Source organism: Saccostrea cucullata, unplaced genomic scaffold (assembly GCF_032062105.1).
Source record: "Saccostrea cucullata isolate Sc308-1 unplaced genomic scaffold, CSIRO_AGI_Scuc_v1 ctg118, whole genome shotgun sequence".
In the NCBI taxonomy this organism is placed as follows: Eukaryota; Metazoa; Mollusca; class Bivalvia; order Ostreida; family Ostreidae; genus Saccostrea; species Saccostrea cuccullata.
In genome coordinates this window covers 376,465-397,942 of record NW_026938921.1, presented here as the reverse complement: position 1 = coordinate 397,942, position 21,478 = coordinate 376,465, and the positions used below count along the sequence as shown (strand labels likewise).

Below are 21,478 nucleotides of genomic sequence, written 5' to 3'. Positions count from 1 at the left end.
TTTATCCAATTTCTGATTGTCTTTAGAACTCATTTTTGGGTATGACTCTTAGTATACAGGAAAATGACAGATCCAATGATTTCCTGAACTTGTTTTTTTCTTCTAAAAGGTGTTTTTTTTTCAAGTTTGGAAATAGAAACAAGTCAAAAGGTCAAAAATCTGGCAAATATTATTAATTTGAAAATACATTAACTTTCTGTTTATCCTGAGAACCCCTTTATTCTTCGGGGCATGCGGGTTGAACGCTGTCGTGAAGAAATTCAATGTAGTGGATTCCTGATTCTGGGTCCTTCCTCTAATAAACATTTCGATGTTTTTGCAAAAAAAGTGCTTTCTAGATTCCATCAGACATTAAACTGTCTCCCCGAATACGAATTTGAACAACAATACCACTAATATTTAAGAAAATTGCATATAAATCTGTCTTTCTGCTCTTGCATACCTTTGCTCTTTTCAGAACTTCGCCGTTTTATCAAGTACATCTTATGGTAAATTTCGTTTTGATAGTTTTTAGCAATAGATTCATGTTCTAATATCTGTTCCAATATGAAACAAACGTGGATAACTACAAATACTGATATTTTAAAATAATTGTTAAGACTTTCGTACACGCTGTCGTTTTCACTCATTTTAAAGAATATAGGGTGACCTATGAGTACTAAGCTTTTTTAACTGCAAAATGTTTCTTTAAAACAGTGTAAACTACTCCCGATATGATGTCTATCAAATTTGCTATGTTTCTTAAAGTCAATCATACATCATCAAATATTATTTGTTGAAATTTGGCAAACAGTACAGAACATTTGGCAAAAAGTTGTTATATTTTTGCTGGCAAGGAGGTACCCATCTTTGATGCCCATTATATAATTTTTAATCATTGAAATCCACCTGCTCATTTGTCTATAAAACAGGCATCGGTTGCTGTAAATGTCACATATTTCAGTGAATATTTGTTTGGGATTTTTAACAAGTTTTACAGCAGCTTTAATGTAGCTTTTATTTTCATTCTAGTTTACTGATTTCATACAGGTATATTCAAGGCAGTGATAAAACTTTGTGTCCCGTGAAGTAAGTATATTTGGAATGCAAGAACTCCGCTTCCCGGTGATACACTTGTAACCACACTTCATCATTTTTCTTCAATTCCATCACAAATGTACCTGAATTCGAAATAGCGTTGTTGTTAGAGTATTGTCTGTTATACTCCGATACACGGTTTCCATCGGAATATGTGCATGTATCCACGAACTGTTGGCCATTTACATATGCCCAAATATAAATATTACCTCCAGTTTTTGTAAGACAACTCCATGAGAAAAAATAAATTCCGTGTTCTGCTGCAATAAATTTGCCATTGAGAGGGTTGTATCTATTTCCTATGTTTAATATGGCGTCATCAAATTTCAAAATTGTTCCTGGTTGTGAATTCCGATAATCTTGACTTAATCTGGAGTAGAATGCAGTTGGTGTTCCTATATTTCTCTCTACAATCTCTGTAAAAGTAAATGCGCTAAATTATTCATTCATCGCCTCAAATGATGCATAAGGTTCATTAACCCTCTGCTCACTCATATAAAATGTTGCTTGAACCATGATAATTTTCCAAAAGAAATATATTTTATGAGTAAAATACAAACAACTATAGTATAGCTTAGGGGCAAAATTGGACAAAAAAGACACTTCAACTTGGCAAACCTATAAAGGAATAATAAACATTTATGTCATTAAGAGTTATCTCTCTTAGCAGAGTATCGATGAACCTTAATTACGTTTTTTTTTATATTTTAATCGTTAGATCATTATCAACACACTAATACATCTTTTATTTTTCTTCTCTTCTCCCAGATCATGACAAGCAGCACATGTAGGGTGTGACTGGTCGGAATGGGATGCGCACTTCTCCATGGCACCTGATCCTATTCTAAAATGAAGCTTATTTAACCTATGTTTCACGATATAACATTACTAGGGACAGTTAACTCTTTACAAATGCTTTATAAATTTATGAAAGTTATGCTATAAAATAGATAAAATGATCTTTTCATATAATTGAATTTCAGTGTACAATTAAGGCAATATTTCTCCAAAACTAGCTTCAAATTGAGCATATTTTCAAAGTTATATCAATCGGAGTAATACGTTTTTGGCATAACTCATTGCGACGTAGGCAACTTATGTTATACGATATAAAGTAAATCTTATGTCCTCTCAATTGACGTGTTACTAATAAAGTTATTTTATCTTATGATGTTTTAGAGGTCAGAGTTTGCTTTGCTTTTGATTGGGATTGTTTGAATGGACTTCCGAGTTTGAATACTGTTTGTTATCTATATTAGTCTATGCTAACGTCACCAACTAATTTTAAATTTCAACATTTTGATTGGTTTTTCATAAAACGGTAAAATAATTAAGATATGAACCTACCTAAGCGGGTTAAAATATCCTTAGTACTATTTGACAAAGTTTCATCCAACAATTTTATCTGTCCTTCAAGAGTCCTTTGAAGATCCGACAGTTTTCGATTTGCTTCTATTTTGTAGAAATCAAGCAACTTCAACTGCATGTCGTATAATTCACTGCCGTGCTTAAGTTTCATAGTGTTCACCTCTTGTCTGAATTCCATTTGAATGTCATGCATCCGTCTCTCCAACTGCAGATAGAAGAGGCCCGCAGAATGAGCCACGACTACAACAACTAGGGTATCCATCATATTGAATTTAGAGTCAACTGCTGTAAAGTGTAATCCAAACATACTTTTAACATTGAGACTTTGATATCGTTTATCTGTTCGTTCAGATTATTGTGTTTCTATATACATGCATTTGTAATAAGAAATGTCCTTAATGAAACGCAATTGATAAGATATTTTATCTACAGGTATTGTTTGCATAAGGACTACATAATTATACTTCCAGATGAAAAAAAAAAACCTAAAATCAATATGTACTGTTATTCTATAGGAAACTATATGTATTTGCAACGATGGGTTAAAAGGAACATTTAATAAAGTAACCACTACTATATTGATAAAGGAGTAGAGAACTACGGTTATGATATGAAAATAACGAATCGTTATCTAGCTTAGTCCATAAAAATAATATAAAGCGGGAAGCAAGCAAACAGGGACATCGCACAGCAGCATGGAGAAGTATGCATATTCTTGCAATCGTTCTCACCACCATAGTTCTATTGGGCAAATGGAAAAAAAAACCGTAGATGAATCAGTTTGTAAACTGTAAGGACCAAATAATTCGTCAGTCAATATAACAAACGGCTTTGCTGCTCTTTAGCAGTAGGTTTTTTAAGTGTTTTCAAAGATGCAGTGTATTCCATACTTAACACTTGATCCCCCATTGTAGCATCTCCCTACCCATAGGTATGTTTTGCTGTTTTGTTGTTGTTATACTTTTGCTGTTCTAGAGAAGGATTTTATTTTTTTTCCTATAGATACATTCCTATTTAAAACTTTTGTGGTCATTATGGTCCCAACCTATCGTAGGGAGTTGTGACTTATAAACAGACTTGAATCCTCACTACCTGAGGATACCTCTCAATATGACTTAACATGGCTTTGATGATTCGAAGAGAAGTTTCTAAAGATGTGTTTCTTTATTTAAAATATTAATATGTTACTTTAATAAAAAAAAAAATAGGGCATATTAATGTCACAACTTATGAATAATTTTAATTTTTACTAAAGTGTGACCAATTCGTAGAAAAAAATTAAATAGCTGTCATATCAATTTTCGACGAAAAATATTCAGTTTTTCTTTGTATTTGTATTCTTCCATATGTACTGATCAAAAACTCAGGAGAAATGTTGCATCGTTTGCGGCGTTTGACATTAGAAAAAGCATGGTAAAGCAGACAGTATTGCGTCTGCAGGGGGTTCCTTTAGTGAGAGAAATTAAAAAATGAAAACAATTAAAAGCTTACGAATTCCATCCATGAAAAATTGTTGCAAATAGATATACAAATATAAAAATGTAAAATATATATTTAATAATAATATAAAAATCAAAGTTTCGGTTAAACGATGTGCAATTATTTTAAAATTATTCAATTTTAATTTTGTCTTTGAGGGAGCTTATACGGACAAATGTTTCACAGACACAAATTGTTTCTGAATTGACAGTGGCACCCAGACTCCCTTGTTTGTAGATCTCCTAACAGTCGTGATACCCTTTTTAAAGGTTCATCATAACTCATATGGAGGCAATGACAATGGTTTTTTCTCTTAAATGTACAATCATACATTGTTGCACAAAACTTCGATGAGAATTAATTTGATTTTGTGGATCGACTCAACAACGAAATTGGTTTTCATGAATAATGATGAAACCATAGTATATCCTAACTACCCAAGCACCATCAAGAGATCCTGGGCCACTTGCAATGAAACTTCAAATTTTGCTTATAACTTTATATGGACTTTGCTGAATTTCAGACGCAGGGGAAGAATTTTGAAAAATAAAATACTTTCACTTTTACTTCCATATAAAACCAAAGCTTCTGACCCAGGAGCCATACAATTCACAATTCTAGGAAAAACGCGTTTGTCTATCACAGATAAGTACGTCTTTAAAGGATTAATCGTTTTCATTGTATCAAGAATAGAGATCCTTACTAAATCAAAATCTATGACACAGTTGCCATGAAATTCACAATTGTAGAAGAAGCACCCCCGCCCTTCATATCTAAGAATTTAATCTGTATGCGTAATATCCAGGAGCAGAAAATAATACAATTATCAGTAAACATTGAACTTTCAGTAAGGCGTGGCGTTCTCGGCTCTATGTAATAAGCGTCTGTTAGATGGCATATAAATTCTCATTGTTTTAGAAATCTATAACATCAGGGACTTTAAATTGTCGTTGTCAACGATGACTTAACATGCTTAAGTCCAACCCCTTCTGCCGTACGAGACGATGTATCAAATAATTGCTTCACTTGTTGACATTCGCCGAATTCTATGAGCAACCCCATGTATATTTTAGCAGTGTATGAAAGCTGTGTAAATTTCAGACGCCAATTGTGTAACGTCGAGAATGCCATTTCTAACTAGGTATTGTACTATTTATGAAAAAATCATGCACTTTCATCATATGATCTACATAGCACTGCTCTGGCACCAGAACCCTTGACTTCAGTGCTATGAATTTCATAGTTTTGGTAAAGGGCTTTTTGTGATCAAATTCATGCCAACTGTTATACTGTTTGATATCAAGGAGTTAAAAATATTTTTAAAGATTTCCTTTATGTTTATGGTTTAAACCCAACCTGTTATGTCACAGGGAGGCACAATTTTGTTCCTTTTAGCCCATGGATTCTTTGAAATTGGTAGAAATTGGTTCAGCAGTTCAAGGGATGTACTCGATAAAAATAGAATTTTAAGGCATTATTTGAAAAATAAACCAACAACAAACTCACTTAAAACGCTTAAATTTACAACTGAAGAAAAAGCATAATTGAGGCATTCATTTATTGATGAAAGAAATGGACAGAAAAAGCATCAAGGAAAAATTTTCATTTTCTTGGGTTCAAAGGTTTTTTTTCACATTTCCAAACCAACCTTCAAAAAGAAAGCAAACTTAATGGCAAAGCAACATTTTGGTAAAAAAAAGTATATTCGTTGGGAAAGAATTTGCCAATTTCAATGTAAACAATATTATCACCGAAATTAATTTCACACCTGAGTGCCCTTCATTCACATACTGTTGTTTATTTTATTTCCAAGTTTTTATAGATGTTAATTTTCCAAAAGCCACCACAACGTTGCCTTCTATTCCCACGACATCTCTTGTTGCATTCTCTCTCTGGTTTTTGAACAGGTTTTGTAAGAGTGTTTCCACAGAAGCACCATCCTCCATCCTACAAATAAATGACAGAAATGTTTATAGCTTATTCAATGAATTCCTATACAATTTAGATAGTAATGATAATTTTCTGCAATAAATTGACGAACCTCGAGACCAAAGAACTTGTTTTTTATCTTTCGCACACCAATCCCTGCACTTTGGAATGGTCATCATTCCATCTTGTTTATATTTTCCGGTCAGTACTCGGTCCTTTTGGTCTTGGAAACATCCTAAATATCCTAACAACAAAGGACATAGTTTTTGTAATAAATGTACCTTATTCACAGCTGGCTTCATTTTATAAAATGGAAAAAGACGATATTTACATTTTGAAGTCATTTAGATCATTTGGAAACATATAATAACATTTTTGAAATGGACATTGACTTCTGATTTCGAAAAAAGAAAACTAGCTATAGGAAGCCAACTGGAAAAATTATTAGTAGCTTTAGAAATATTGCTGACATTAAATTTCTTTTTGTTTTTTCTTAATAAACTTTTTCACACTGACATGAGGTATTGATCTGTTTTAATCTATTTCTTTATTCATGTGCAACGCGTGGGTGACCGAAACTTAAAAATACTAAGAAATAAGGTATGTTTCAATTTGAAGAAGAAAGAAGATAGTTACACTGTATTACAAACATGTACATAGAGTCCAATTATTTTTTTATATTGTTCTATATCATATAACCCATAATCTTCGGAATTTGCATCCAAAATGAATGAAAAACGAAAATAAGTTTCTTCTTGTAATTCTGCCTTCAGGTAAATCAAACACATATCGTGTAATAGTATCCAACTGGACGTTAACTGAAACTTTAATAAACATCACACCTTTATTTAGGAAGAGGTTCATTCTCATATGTCCACCACAAGGCTGTCTTCTATTCCCGGCGCATCTCATGTTACATTCTCTCCATGGTCTTCTAAAAGTTTTTTGAAAAGTGTTTCCACAGAAACACCATTGTCCAGCCTACAAAGAAATAACAGAAATGTTTATGGATTATTCATTATTATTCATTGATTTCCAGTACAATTAAGCATAGTAGTGATTATTTTCTCTTATTAATTGACGAACCTGGACACCGTAGAATTTGTAGTTATGCTTCATGCACATACTGTTGCACTTGTTAATGGTCATGTCCCCGGATTTTATTGCCTTACCGGTCAGAAATCGGTTAATGTGGGCTTTGACGCATCCTAAGTACCCTGGCAACAAAAACATACTTTTTTTTAATAAATGCACCTTATTTACAGCTGGCTTTACTCCAGTATTCGATCCTTACGTCGCGAGTTCGAATCTCACTGTGGAACGTGGAGACCGGTCTTTTGAATGAGACCGGTCCGTGTCTCAGTAGATGCTGGCACGAAAAAGATTCCTCCCTCCTCAATGGCCCTCAGTGCCGCGTATAAGACAAAATTTGCATGCTCTCCATCGGCAAGTGGTGGCGTCTCCATATGAGTGAAAAATTATCGAGAGGGACGTTAAACAATATACAATCAATCAATCAATATTCCAGTATTCAAGTTCAGATTGTTTGATAATTTTCATGTATTTTAAACACTATTCGGAAGTATTATAAAAAAACAATTCCGTTTATTTTTCTTGTGATCTCAAGTTGATTTCAATTTCTATATCCTTTTTATAACTTATGTAGTGAAAAATATTCTTATTCAATAAAATTCTGTTTTCCTTTTCATTCAAGGTCCGAAGACTTTTTATGTTATTTGAAAACAAGATGGAAAATCTTTTGAAGTAATTCTGAAGTGAACCTCTCATACCACTTAAACAACATAAATATACCCTTTCCCCAATTAGTAAACCAATGACTACAGTTCCATATCTACTCTCTCGGTGTCAAAGACCATCACTTTGTGGGAGATAATGCCAATACATTTCCCAATGTCAGCTTAATAAAAGCTTGGGCCCTAAATTATTAATAATTTCTTCGATGAAGTAAAACCTGTCATTGATATTATTTCATTGATACATAAACAAGAATATTTGAAACAAAGAAAAGGTAATGCACACATTTTAAATTTTTTAAAATGATGAAGGTGTAGACTAGATATGCAAGATGAAGACACAAATAATTACGTACCTGGAATAGCTTCCGAACTGAGAAAGCATACTAAAAAAAAATAAAAAATTATCAAGATATTGTTGCAGTGTTGTGTTGTTATATTTGAATGACTAATACTCAGTAATACATTTGTATTGATTCCAGTTTATGGTTGAAATGATGCACACGAATGCAAAAATATAATTAGACTTTACTAGCCTAATTTCTCGCGTGAGTGGGTAAATGACTAACCCTGATTTTTCTTATGAATGCAATAATAATCCTTATCGGTCCAAAAATGTGCAGCAACTAACGTAGATATCTTGAGTGTGCAAGGCCAAACCCTTATATCTCAAAGGGAACAATCAATCGGACGACTCTGCCAAACCAGGCCATCGGACTTTGGCGTTTCTATGAGTCACTATTTAGATATAATGCCTTCATCATATAAACGGGTCATTGATTAATTCATATTTTAAGTAGATTTACTAATACATGTAATATAATTGCTGTTATATATGTAAAAAAAGTTCATTTAATCTTCAATTATTGCCAAATTCCAACAATTTTATACTTGCTCATATTTATTTTCTAATTAAAATATTATTTCAGATTATTATTTACATTAGAGTATTAAAGTGTTTAATAAAACTCAGGATGATGTTGCATAGCAATTCTGTAAGTTGTAAAGAGTTAATAAACTCAGGATGAATGACTATCCGTACATATCTATTGACTATGTGTACAACATTTTTTTTAACAGAAAAAGTTTTATACAAACGATGGGGTTTCTATCTAAACAACAGAAGAAAACAGGCCTGATCCGTTAGGTCGACTAGTTGGTAACATATTTCTTACCACAGTTCCAGGAGATTTCTAAGTAGCCTAATAAGATGTAATTCACATTATTAATTTCTTACTTTTTTCCCTTAGCTTCTGAATCTAGCTGCTTTACAATTAGTTGAGATCCGCTCTAACTCATTACATACTGACTTATCTTTCTATCCTCTTTCAAATAATTCTATGGAAATTTGCGCTACGTCTATCAAACGTTCAATATTTTATTCCGGAAGCTCATACAAATGTTTCATTACAGAACTACTCTTTCATAGAATATTCTTTTTATCTATACGAGAACATACGTATTAAATGTCCACTGCTTACGCCAAAAAAGGGATATGCAATCGATACTAACCATGATAACACGTCTACGCTTGACACTATGATGAAGCCCTAACAATCCAAAGAAAATTGAGATTATTGGAAAACAAATTAATTTTCCAGATGTATCTTCACCAGATCCAAAATTCACTCCCGATGCATATGATATATATATATACAAAATATTGTGTAAATCCGAACGAATATCAAATTTGTCCGAACAAATATGTAATATGTCAAAACAGGTACAGCCTAATGCGTCTAAAGAAATTCACGATTCATTCAAACAATCATCTAATTCGTCCGAACGAATATTCCATTCGTCACAACAAATTTCTGATTCGTTCGAAAAAAAAAAAAATTAATTTGTACGATAAATATGTAATTCATCAGAACAAATTTCTTATTTGTCCTGTATAATAATACATAAAGACTGCGAACAATAGCATTCTTTTGCCGCCTATATGTACCTTTAAGTCAATTTGTAAAAGTTGACTTATTTGAATAATTATTCTTATTTATAATATTATGTAAATTTGCCTAAAACATAACATATTTGGGAAAACAAAGAAAGAGAACTCTATAGTTTTGGTAAACCTTTTGCTTTTTCACTATAAAAATCAACAAAAAACGAAAATTATTTTACACCCCCCCCCCCGGTAATGCAAAAATTTCTTATCTTTTTACCGACATTGTAAATTGTTATTTCAAGTAAATACCAACGATTTGTTTCACGGAGTAAAATATGTTTATAGACAAAAAACACAGCAAAAGCGTTCATTCCTTCACCAAGTTCTATTGATGACAAATAAAAAAAATATTTATTTATTATAATACGAGGGGCGTTCAATAAATAATGTCATCGGTGCTCGGAAAGAAACAACAAACGCTTTTCTATGATTTAGTCTTAATGATTAAGCTAAAATATTGTCTTTTGATTAAAACACATGTCCGTAACATTTTTGTATAATTTCTAATTGTTTTTAGAACACATTTTTGAGTATGACCCTTCGTATACTGAAATATGGCAGATCCTATGATTTCCTGTACTTGTTATTTCTTTCTGAAAGGTGTTTCTTTTTCAAGTTTGGGAAATGAAACAAATCAAAGGTTGAAACTGCTGGCCAAAATTGTTGCTGTGACCAAACATTAACTTTATTTTTATCCCAAGAACTTCTTTACGCTTCATGACCTGTCGGTTTGGACGCTGTCGTGAAGAAAATAAATGTAGTGAATTCCTCATTCTGGCGCCTTCCTCTCATAAACCTTTCACTTTTTTGCCAACAATTTGCTTTCTTGACTCTTCCAGAAATTGAAATTACTCCCCCAATAAGAATTTGAACGACAAGACAACTTATATTTAAGAAAATAGCATATAAAACTGTTTTTGTTTTTGCTCTTACAATTCTTTGTTCTTTTCAGGCCTTTGCTTTTTGTCAAGTGTAGCTCATTGTAAAGCAAAATGGATTCAAGTTTCATTACCTGTTTGAATTTCAGACAAATATGGACAAGTATTTTTTTTTTACAATAATTGTTTAGATATTCCTAGACGCTGTCGTTTTCACTCATTTTTCAAAATATTAGGTGACCTTTGAGTATTAAACTTTTTTTACTATCAAATGTTTCTTTAAAACATTGTGAAGTACCCCCAAAATGATGTCTATCAAATTTGCTATGTGTCTTAAAGTCAATCAAACATACTTAGTGATAATTTGTTGAATTTTTGCAAATATACATTGGTTGTTGCTTGTCCTTGTCGCCAAGAATGGTACCCATTTTTGTTGCCCATTATATCATTTTCGTTTATTGAAATTGCCGTAAATTTCACATATTTCAGTTAATATATCTTGGGATTCTTAACAGGTATTACAGCAGCTTTAAAGGAGCTTTTAAATTTCACTCTAGTTTACTGTTTCTTGACTATTCATTTTAAATGCAGTGTTTTCCAGCTTCTCACAATGGAACTATGTGATGAAAAGTGGTCAAATAAGATTTAATAATTAGAGAAAGTCAATCTTAATGGCATATGATTTCTATGTTGTATGTTCTCGAGCTGATGACATGAATAATTGAACGTCCCTCGTGTGTTGAATTTTACATACGAACACATTTTAGAGTTAATTTTATCCAATTTTAATGAGTATTGGAAAATCCGATAGTGTTTAAATGCCTGATTACAATGAAAATAGTTTTTCTATTCCCCTTATGAAAATGCTTGTTAATATAAGCAATGATTTTTTTTTACTCTGCTTGTAAAATTATTATCATAAGCAATTACTAATAAACTCTTCTGTGTATTCAAATAAGTTTTAATGACCAAATTGTTATTTACATTGAATTAATTGAATTAAAATATAGACAGAAATCGAAAGTTAGTGGTTGTAGTTATAATGGTCCTTCAGCGGAATGAATTTTCTAATTTGTCGAAACAAATCTGAACGAATTCCGTATATGTCGAAACAAATTTGAACGAATTCCTAATTTGTTGAAACAAATTACTAATTCATACGATCAAATTTCTAATATCTAATTCGTCGGGACAAATATGCAATTTGTTTGAAAGAATATTATATTTGTCCGAAAGAATAAAAGATATATCTTTAAATTTAGCACAAATATTATCAAACCAAGTTGCAACTTACCAGTTTCAAGGATCAGGAATACAGCTACAATCTTCATTTTGTCTCTATCATGCTTCCCTTTTCGAATACCTGCTTTTATAATGTCCCTCCGCTTATTTCCTCCAATGTTTCCACCAGTGAACTGTTTACGACTATTGAAAATTGTAACACCTGTGTGAAATTCAGACAATGTACTTCGACTTCAAAAAGATTTTTGTCTTTTTTCTGAACCATTTGCCGTGTTAATTAAATGATATTTCCGCAAAGCCTTTTTCCAAAAAAAAACTTATAAATAATGCTTGCTTGCACTTCAAATAAAAATTACCCTTTTTCTCAACCATTTGCCGAGTTAATTAATTGATATTTCAGTAAAGCCCTTTTCAAAAGCAACTTATAGATCATACTTATTTGGTATAGAAGTAGTCACTGGTGAGATGGAGTGAAAAAAAAATAATTAAAGTGTCCTATATGAAGATTCCTGCTGCTTATCAAGAATAAGTATGACGCTGTATAAAAGAGTTTTCCTTAAGTATATAATTTCAGGAATGAGGTTGTCCCCTATTGCGGTTCTATTCTAAACTCTTTGAGCATGATTTGACCATATTAGAATAAAAAATATTTCACAAAAGTGTCATCTTTTCTGGCTTGGTTTTTAATAAACTGACGATACATATTTATTTACCATCTTTTGATTATTTCCCCTCAGGATGAGACAAATCAATGATGAATTTGATATCAAAGGTTGTCTTCTTCTATCTTTTTTAATCATAGATGGACAAAGATATAATATAACAGCAGAAGACGTTTGTGTTAAATAAAATAATCACAACATTGGTCAACATTGGTCAAATTTGTATGAAATATTTGATTTATTCTCCTTTTTATTTTGAACTTTAACATGTTTAAAGCAAGGCAGCTTTTTGTTCTCAAAGATTATGAAATATCTCATAGAGTTAAAAAACCACTGCTAAATCTTATATGAAAATGTTTCAAAGGAAAGTCCTATTTGTAAAATAAATTCACAAGAAATTCAGGTGTTCATTATGCACTCAAACTTAAATTGTAGTATTGTTCTATGTATGTATGGTGTAAAAGATTTGAATACTCCTCCCCTTTTAAGAATAGAAATGCTTTTATAGTTATTTTTTTTAAAAGCACGGTTTAAAAACATCTTTTAGAACAAATTAAGAGGGCTAGGGGGTCGCTGCCATTTTTAGACTAATAGTATATTGATCTCCTTTAGAAGAAGAGCTCCATATGAAGATATACAAAAATGGTCAAATTTTAAAACTAAAATATATGAATCTTTTCTTTGCCAAATGATAGCTGACAGCTTCAGATATCATATATAAAAATTTAAGTTCAATCTAATGGTAAAGCCTCCTTAAAAAACATAAAAGAAAATGATCATATTTATGATTGAAACTTAACTTTTCATTTTATGATACAAATGAATATTCTATGAATATTAAATTCTAGGTTCTTTATTAAGATATCTAATTTTGCTGTCAACGTACTTAATTTCATTTCTCATTGAAGGTGTTTTCTTTTAATTAACTGTTATTATATTCTCTGTAAATAGTACTGCCCATTCTTTTATTTGCGCAATTGAATCTAGTTAATGTCTTATTAATTCTATGCTTAAAATATGTATATATATTTTTAATGGTTTTTTTATAAGGCATCTCTTATTCGAAGAAATATAATGAATTCATATTAGGTACAACGTACCTCTGAAAATATCTCATATTTTATATAAAGAATCTAGGGGGATTAGACGACTCATATGCCCATACGGATTTTGTCGCTTTGTTTATCATATCGGAAATTTCATAGTTTTACGATTCACCTAATCATTTAAACTTTGTACGAAGACTGACAGCTCCTGTCTCATTCGTATATCGAAGATCAGACAGGCAAGTCAGTCTACTTTGTACAGCACTATCCAAAGACAATCTCTATATTTTTAAACATTCGTTATGTACAGTATCTTTTAACATGACATGCTTTTCATACTGTATGTTAATTGTTCTATCAAATATGTTTTCACGGGTAAAGAGATGGTACGCTTTGCCTTTCATTTTAACCGTTTTTGCATTACAGAAGAGCATATCGTGCTGGTCTACCCATGCTTGTTTACATTTCAATCGTGTAATATAGTCTTGAACTGAATGCATTCAAAATGTTATATATATCTTGAAAACGTGTTTATTATAGGAAATATATTTATTGACCGTAAATAAATTCATTGTCTTATTTATTCATTTTGATTTTAGTGAAAAAATTTATTTTATCTAAATTTCAATCTGAACTAAAAAATATCGTGATTCAAACAATTGCGACAAATAACTGGTAACTTCAACACCGCCGCTATGACATCGTCTCAAGCCACGGTCCGGAGTCCGCATAACGCTCTCTCCTACATGGGAGAGGATCGTACATTTTGGCCGTGGTTTGCGACGATGCCGCCATAACCACTGACCCACGAAGTAGCATATACATTGCCCTTTAAATAACAAACAGTTCTATATGTATAATAAACACACAATTGCACTTGGAGTTTTTGAAATTTGTGTTCCGAAATTTAAGTAGGTAAACTAACTTTTTATATAGAGTGGGTAATCGTACCATTTTTTTTTAAATGGTGAGAGGCGCGCGGTACATCCTTCCATACGTACCCTTTCAATATTTATTTACAAAAAAATTGGTACGAAGACAAACTCTGTATATAAAAAAAGCACAGTTTCAACATTCAATTTCTATCATTTTTACGGTTATTAAAGCGTGTAACCATTTTGGTGGGTTGATTGCAATTAATTTCTGAGTCATTTGATTCAGGTTTTATCTTTACTGTATGTATATGGTTATAAATAACTCCCAAGTTTAACAACAAATGGAATTTATAAGAATTTTTTAATTGATATTTAACCTGCCCTTGCGTAGGCATATGACTCGCCTTACCCCTCCCAGATTCTTTATATTGTCTACATTGAGCGGTGGCGGGTCGTGTGAAATGTGGTATTTGTGTGACAGGTCGTGTGTCAGGCGCGGATCCAGGAATTTTTCCGGGGAGGGGGCGGTCCACCCCAGTCAAAAGAAAATCCAACACAAAAATTTGTTAACAAGCAAAAAAAAAAAAAACTTGCCCAAACGTGAAAATCCAATTCGTGGGGTGGGGGTGGGGGGAGGTGTAGTGGTTGACTTTGGACTTGGTTGACTTTTGACTTCTAATGTTTTGTACCTACTGAAGTATTACTTTTAATAACAACTTGATAAAGGTCCGCGTTTTCAAGGAGGGACTCCGTTTTCTGGGGGGGGGGGGGGGGCTCCATGGTCACATCTTATTTGGTTTAGTGTATCAATTTAATATCGCTGCGAATTCCAGGGGGGGGGTCCTGACCCCCCGACCCCCCGACCCCCCTCTAGATCCACGCATGCGTGTGTTGGCGTAACAAGGCGTTTGTGTGTGTGTTAATAAAATATAATATACTAGTAATATAATATTAAATAAATATAAAGAGCATAACAAATGTGGAATGTCTTTATGACATCAGCTGAATCCAGTACACATTTATATAGGTTAACGACCAGGACATCTGCTTGAAAGCAACTTTGATGTATTTAATCATTATAACTTTATCACCAGTCAGTCTGTTACCTGATGCTAAGATAGGAATAATAAAGTTATACCTTGTAGGTGCAGTTGATGAGGAATTTTTTAAGGCTAATCAATTTGGTTTACTTTAGTGTTTTATATGAATGAAAAATCAAACGGAATAAACGATAAGAATACAATATTCTGTCAATGAACATATCTCATTCTTCAGATAAAAACGTATATTAATGATTAAACATAGAAATTTGTACGAGTATTATTGTATTTAAAGTTTGATGTAAATACCCTGGATAATTTTTTTAACTAAGATAAAGGGATGCCACATTAGAATTTTATTTAATAGATCGTTAAGACACCTTTTTTAAGTTATGGTTTAGCAATGAAAGACCGATATTAGTTCAATTTCTATTATTTTATAATATTTTATGCCCTTGGATCGAAAGATCCCGAGGATATATTGTTTTTGTCCCATCTGTCTGATTGTCTCTCTGTTTGTCTCTCTGTCTATCTGTTGTCAAATTTTACCTAGCTCATAACTATTGAATGGGTGGGGCCATGGCTTTCATTCTTCACAGGTGTATTTCTTGTGACCAGACCTTTCCATGGGTACCACCAAATTTGATCGCTTGATATTGGAGTTTAACCTACTCTTACAAAAAAAAAATACAACACTTTGACCTTCGCCATAACTTTTGAACAGTTGGAGCTAGGGCTTTAATCCTTTACATGCATATTTGTTGTAACAAGACCTTTCAGATGGTATAAATATTTTTGACCTTTGGATCTTGACCGAAGAGTTTGACCCACTTTTTATAAAAAATTAACCATGGTTAAAAAAAGTTTTCATGGAAAATTGAATGTTATCTCTGTTTCCCAAACTTGAATTAGTCATAAAAGTCATATTTTATGCATTGTGTATAAATTTTTGTATGCTTTGAATGACAATGGACGGATTTTATAATTACATAACCTGAATATTGATGACAACGAGCCATTTTAAGGCCTTAACTTTAAAGATTTCTGACAAGGGTACTGTCTAGGAACTTAACGTGTTCATGGCGTGAATATAGGCATTATGCATGCCTCGTTCTCCCATCTTCTTTTGTTTTGCAAAAGTGGGTCAAACTCCAATGTCAAGTGGTCTCGCCACAAGGAAACTATACACCCCCGAATCTTTAATTACAGGGGCATAAAATCCTTCAAATGATGACCCCCCAAGGGTAGGGAGGGACCACCACTGGAAATAGAAGTATATCAAAGAAATATACAGTGAAAAAACTTTAAGACCCCGCTGCTGAAGAACACAAACCGTTTTAAGACATTAAGAAGGTAATAAATTACTATTTTATTTATTTCGTGTTAAATTTGATTTGGGTTTGTCCAAATATCAAAATAATTACTTTCCCATAAGTTTTGAAATTTCAATTCAATTTTCTGTTAAAATTAAATTAACTAATAAATTCTCTCTACTTTCGACTAGTTTTGTGAAGATTTGAAACATAGTTTTAAAAATATTCACAAATCGTGTGTTTTATTTTCATAAATATTTTTTTTATTTAAAAAAACTAAAATGTAGATTCAGCTTTTCTGAACATATTTGAAACCATAAAGCATCTTATTTGATATTTTTTATTTTCACTGGAAAAAAAAAGCAGGACAAAAATGCTATTAAATAATAGAAATTGAATTAATATAGGTCTCTCATTGCTAAACCATAACTTAAAAGGAGTATCCTAAAGATCTATTAAATAAAATTCTGGTGTGGCATTACTTAACCTCAGTTTCAAAAACTATTCAGTGTTTACAGCATTGAACGTTAAAAACACTAATACTCGTAAAAAATTTATGATCAATCATTAATATACATTTTTAATCTAAGATAGAAATATGTTCATTGATAGAATTCATAGATATTGTATTCTTCTTGTTTATTCCGTTTAATTTTTCATTTATATAAAACATGAGCGTAAACCAAATTGACTACCCTTAATTAATTCCTCATTAACTGCACCTACAGCGTATAATTTCATTATCCCTATTTTAGTTTCAGGAAACAGACTGACTAGAGATAAAGTATGAAAATTAAACATAAAATTATTTACAAAAAGATGTCCTAATCGTTAATTATAACTTGCTTCATATATGTACATGCATTGGATATAGCTGATGTCATGAGGACACTCCACATTTTTTATCCAATGTATTTTGCTTTGTATTGTCGAATAGCACAAGTTTAAGTAATTATGGTACCGATAAAACCCTTTGAAATTGAAGCTTAATCTCATTTTATATAATCAATAGATATTATATCATGTTCTCCTTGCAAATGATAAGTATTCAAATTGAATGCTTGTATATCAAAACGATAGGATAAAAGCTATGTATTGCAAACCCTGTATTTTTGTGTGCAATCTTATAATTGTTATAAGACCTTTAATTCAGTTGGTAAAGATGCCTGATATATTCGACCTTGCCTTTAGATTTTGACCAGCTTTTTAAAAAATGTAACCTTGGCCATATCTATTGAACAGCTAGGACCAATTTTTTTAGAAAGTGTAACCTTGGCCATATCTCTTGAACAGCTAAACCTAAGATTTTCATATTTTACAGGTTTATTCCTTGTAACATGATCTTTCCTTTGGGTACCAATTTTATTTACCTCTTGACCTTGACCTTTGGAGCATGATGTGTATTTGAGGAAATTCAACCCTCGCTATAACCTACCATACGGGGGCATCGGTGTTTCACGAACACATCTTATTAAGAGAGAGTCCTGAGTAGATTAATCGTTTTGTCTCTTTGTTCAATAATCTAAAAGTGAAAAAAGGATTACTAGATAGATTAAATTATCAGTACGTACTGGTCCCTGCCGACAACGCAGGTAACAATATTGTCTTCGTTTGTAAGGCTCATTATATAAATTGTATTTTAGAAGAACTTGGATTTAATTCTACAAGTGGTAATCCTACTTATACTAATACTTCCCTTTCTAAGGAAGAAATTCTTCAAAATCATATGTCAGTTTTAAATATTTTTAATATTCCACAGAGCCAAAATGAATTTGAACTACCCTATATATATTGCATTCCGAAACTTCATAAAAATCCTTACAAACAAAGATACATTGCGGGTTCCAGTAAATGTTCAACCAAGCCTCTTTCGTTATTCCTCACTAAGATATTGACAGTAGTAAAGGAAAAACTTCAAGAGTACTGTGCAACAATATATTCAAGAAGTGGTGTGAATCAGATGTGGATACTCAAAAATTCCAAAGAACTTTTGAACAATTTGAAATCTCAAGATTTTACCAAAATCAACAGCTTAAATTTTACGACTTTTCAACTTTATGCACAACCATTCCCCAAGATAAATTAAAGTATAGGCATTTTGATATCATTGACAGCTGCTTTTTCAATAAAATTTGAACTCGTAAATTTACTTACCTGGTCATTGGTCATTTGCAAAATTATTTTGCTAAAACACATTCTGATTGAACACACAAGTTCTCTGAAGTTGACATCAAAAAGATGCTTGAGTTTCTGATTGACAATATTTATGTGGTTTTTGGAGACCAGGTATTCAACAATCTATTGGAATTCCCATGGGTACCATTTGCGCTCCGTTATCAGCAGACCTATTTTTATTTTCATAGGAAGTAAAATTTGTGCAAAATCTTATGCGTGAAAAGAAGAAAACACTTGCTGCAGCCTTCAACTCGACATTTAGATATAACGACGACGTTATTGTCAATTAACAATGGTCATTTCCATTCCTATGTCGATACAATACTAGTATATCCTGGTGAGTTTGAGATAAAAGATACCACAGAGTCTGACACATCTGTTTCATACTTGGATATTTTACTTGAAAAAGACGTTAATGGTTATCTAACAAGCAAGCTATATGATAAACGTCATGACTTTAACTTTTCAATTGTCAACTCCCCTTACTTATGCAGCAATATACCTTCATCAGCTGCATACGGAGTGTATGTATCTCATTTGATTCGATACTCAAGAGCATGCTCTACCTATGAACAATTTCTAAAAAGAGGTAAATTATTGACAAGCAAGTTGATGAAACAAGAATATCAGCAGTCTCGTTTAAAGTCATCATTTCCTAAGTTCTATGGTCTATACAATGACTTTGTCAGCAAATACAATTTATCATTGAGTCAAATATTGACTGACGTTTTTCATACTAATTGTTAGTCCATTATTTACACACTGAATTGACGACGGATTTTTCAGTTATTTCCCGATCATGACATGGATCACATGAATATCAAATTGTTTTCTTGCTTGTAAAATAATTCGCATTCATCAGCAAGAATATTATCTTTCCACTATCACCCTTTAAAATATTCTTTAGTGAAACAAAATATTAATTAAATGTTTATAAACTATTCTGCATCTGAAATTTCTGTAACAATTAAATGATTAATGTGTTCATGGTGTTTAGAAAAAGAAATATCTCAATTTACACCGTTTAAATGAACTAAGTATAAATGTTTTGGGTGAACTTTTTAAAATAATATATTAATTAAGATTTTGGCAAAAGAAACAATAATAATCAATATCGGAACGATAGGACAAATTCGATTGATTTTACTATAAACTAACTGTAAAATCGGACATGACAATTCCTTGAATTTCATGAAAAAATATCTCGATCACTTAAATATCATCTTAATTAAACCTTAACACCTTAATTAAAAAGTATTAAAAATGCGCTTAGTCAAGTGTTTGGATGCATATAATATTTCTTCAAATGGAAATGTAATTTATAATTTTATTTTTGTACACTGTTAAAATACACTCTTGAAAATATCCATAGAAACTTTGGAATAAGAAAATTTAGCACATTTTATAAACTTAGAAAGAAAAAAAAACTTCACAACACAAGTCTTTGCTCCAGTATTTGCAAACCCAAAAATGTATATTTCATTGCAAACTTTTAGGATCATCTTTCAAATAAATGGAGCGAAGACCAACTCATATTTAGAAATTTTGTTTAATATGAGAAAATGAATTTTTTTTGTTCTTTTTGTATGTGTATGCTTTTTCATAGGCAAATAATTTCAGTCTTTGTAAGAATTTTGTAAATTATCGAAATTTAAACATTAAGTGTAATACTTCAATGTGAGATGAAATGATACCCCCGTCTATGACCCGTTATCGAAGATACAGGGATATCTAGTCATGTGTGTACTTTTGCCCACTTTGAAAAAAATATTATCCTCGGCCATAACTCTAATATCGTTAGTACCTGAGATTTCATATTTCATAGGTGCATTCGGTGTGGCAAGACCTTCTTTTGGATACCAACAATTTTGACAGAGTTTGGTCCACTTAAAAAGAAAATTAACCTAGACCATGCTTTTAACCGTAAGTACTAGGGCTTTCATATTTCACTGGTGTATTCCTTGTGAGACAGTTTTCCATTAAGTACCAACAATTTTGACCTTTTATCCTTAGCCTTGGGAGTTTAACTTAGATTTGAGAAATTTCAACCCTTACCATAAGCTGCCAAAAGGAGGCATAAGTGTTACACAATCACATCTTGTTTATTATATAACTAACCATGACCTAACTGTTCTTGATAAGATTACGTAAAATTAATGAACTTATATACTGACATGTAAAACTTGGATTGTCTATTGATGACGCAAGCCTATCCCAAGGGCCATTAAATGTATTTGAATTTTTACGAATCTACGCTATCTCTTGAAGCTTTCACACAAGTTTCAATTTTGTTGGCTTAGTGGTTCTTGAAATTAATTTTTTTTAAGATCCCACCCAATTTTTCGATAATATCCTCTTGAAAGGTGGCATGGAATTCCTTTTGAAATGTTTTAAATTCCCTATGCCTAAGGGTGCTCAGTACAAAGTTTGGTTGAAATTAGGCCGATTAACAGGGGATTCTTACTCCTTAATAGCACCTAATCCCACCACTGATGTTTTCAGTCCAGTTTTCTTTACCCCTGATTTGTATTAATTAGTTCAATAAACTTTTGATAATGTGAAAAGTTTACATACAGATAAGGAGCTAGACAGGCAAGTGGATTAAGAGAAGCTCATTTGATTTTACAGCTCGGGTAGCTAATTGGATAAAAAGGTTGTTTTAAATATTACACAAATACTTGTGAATATGACT

The 21,478-nt window shown here is 31.9% G+C and overlaps 2 protein-coding genes across 2 annotated transcripts; both read right to left on the bottom strand.

The window, feature by feature from the left end:
- Window positions 1–1,031: 1,031 nt before the first annotated feature.
- Window positions 1,032–2,732, bottom strand: LOC134251821 (complement C1q-like protein 2). Its single transcript, XM_062734240.1, has 2 exons — window positions 2,425–2,732; window positions 1,032–1,493 (listed from the first exon to the last, which is right to left on the bottom strand). The coding sequence occupies exons 1-2, from the start codon at window positions 2,708–2,710 to the stop codon at window positions 1,036–1,038; spliced, it is 744 nt and encodes a 247-aa protein (XP_062590224.1). The 5' UTR covers window positions 2,711–2,732; the 3' UTR covers window positions 1,032–1,035.
- A 2,951-nt stretch (window positions 2,733–5,683) lies between these two features.
- On the bottom strand, window positions 5,684–11,801 carry LOC134251828 (kremen protein 1-like). The gene is made up of 6 exons (XM_062734246.1): window positions 11,728–11,801; window positions 7,964–7,993; window positions 6,940–7,070; window positions 6,696–6,834; window positions 5,966–6,097; window positions 5,684–5,871 (listed from the first exon to the last, which is right to left on the bottom strand). Exons 1-6 carry the CDS (start codon window positions 11,762–11,764, stop codon window positions 5,783–5,785), a joined length of 558 nt encoding a protein of 185 aa, XP_062590230.1. The 5' UTR covers window positions 11,765–11,801; the 3' UTR covers window positions 5,684–5,782.
- Window positions 11,802–21,478: the final 9,677 nt, after the last annotated feature.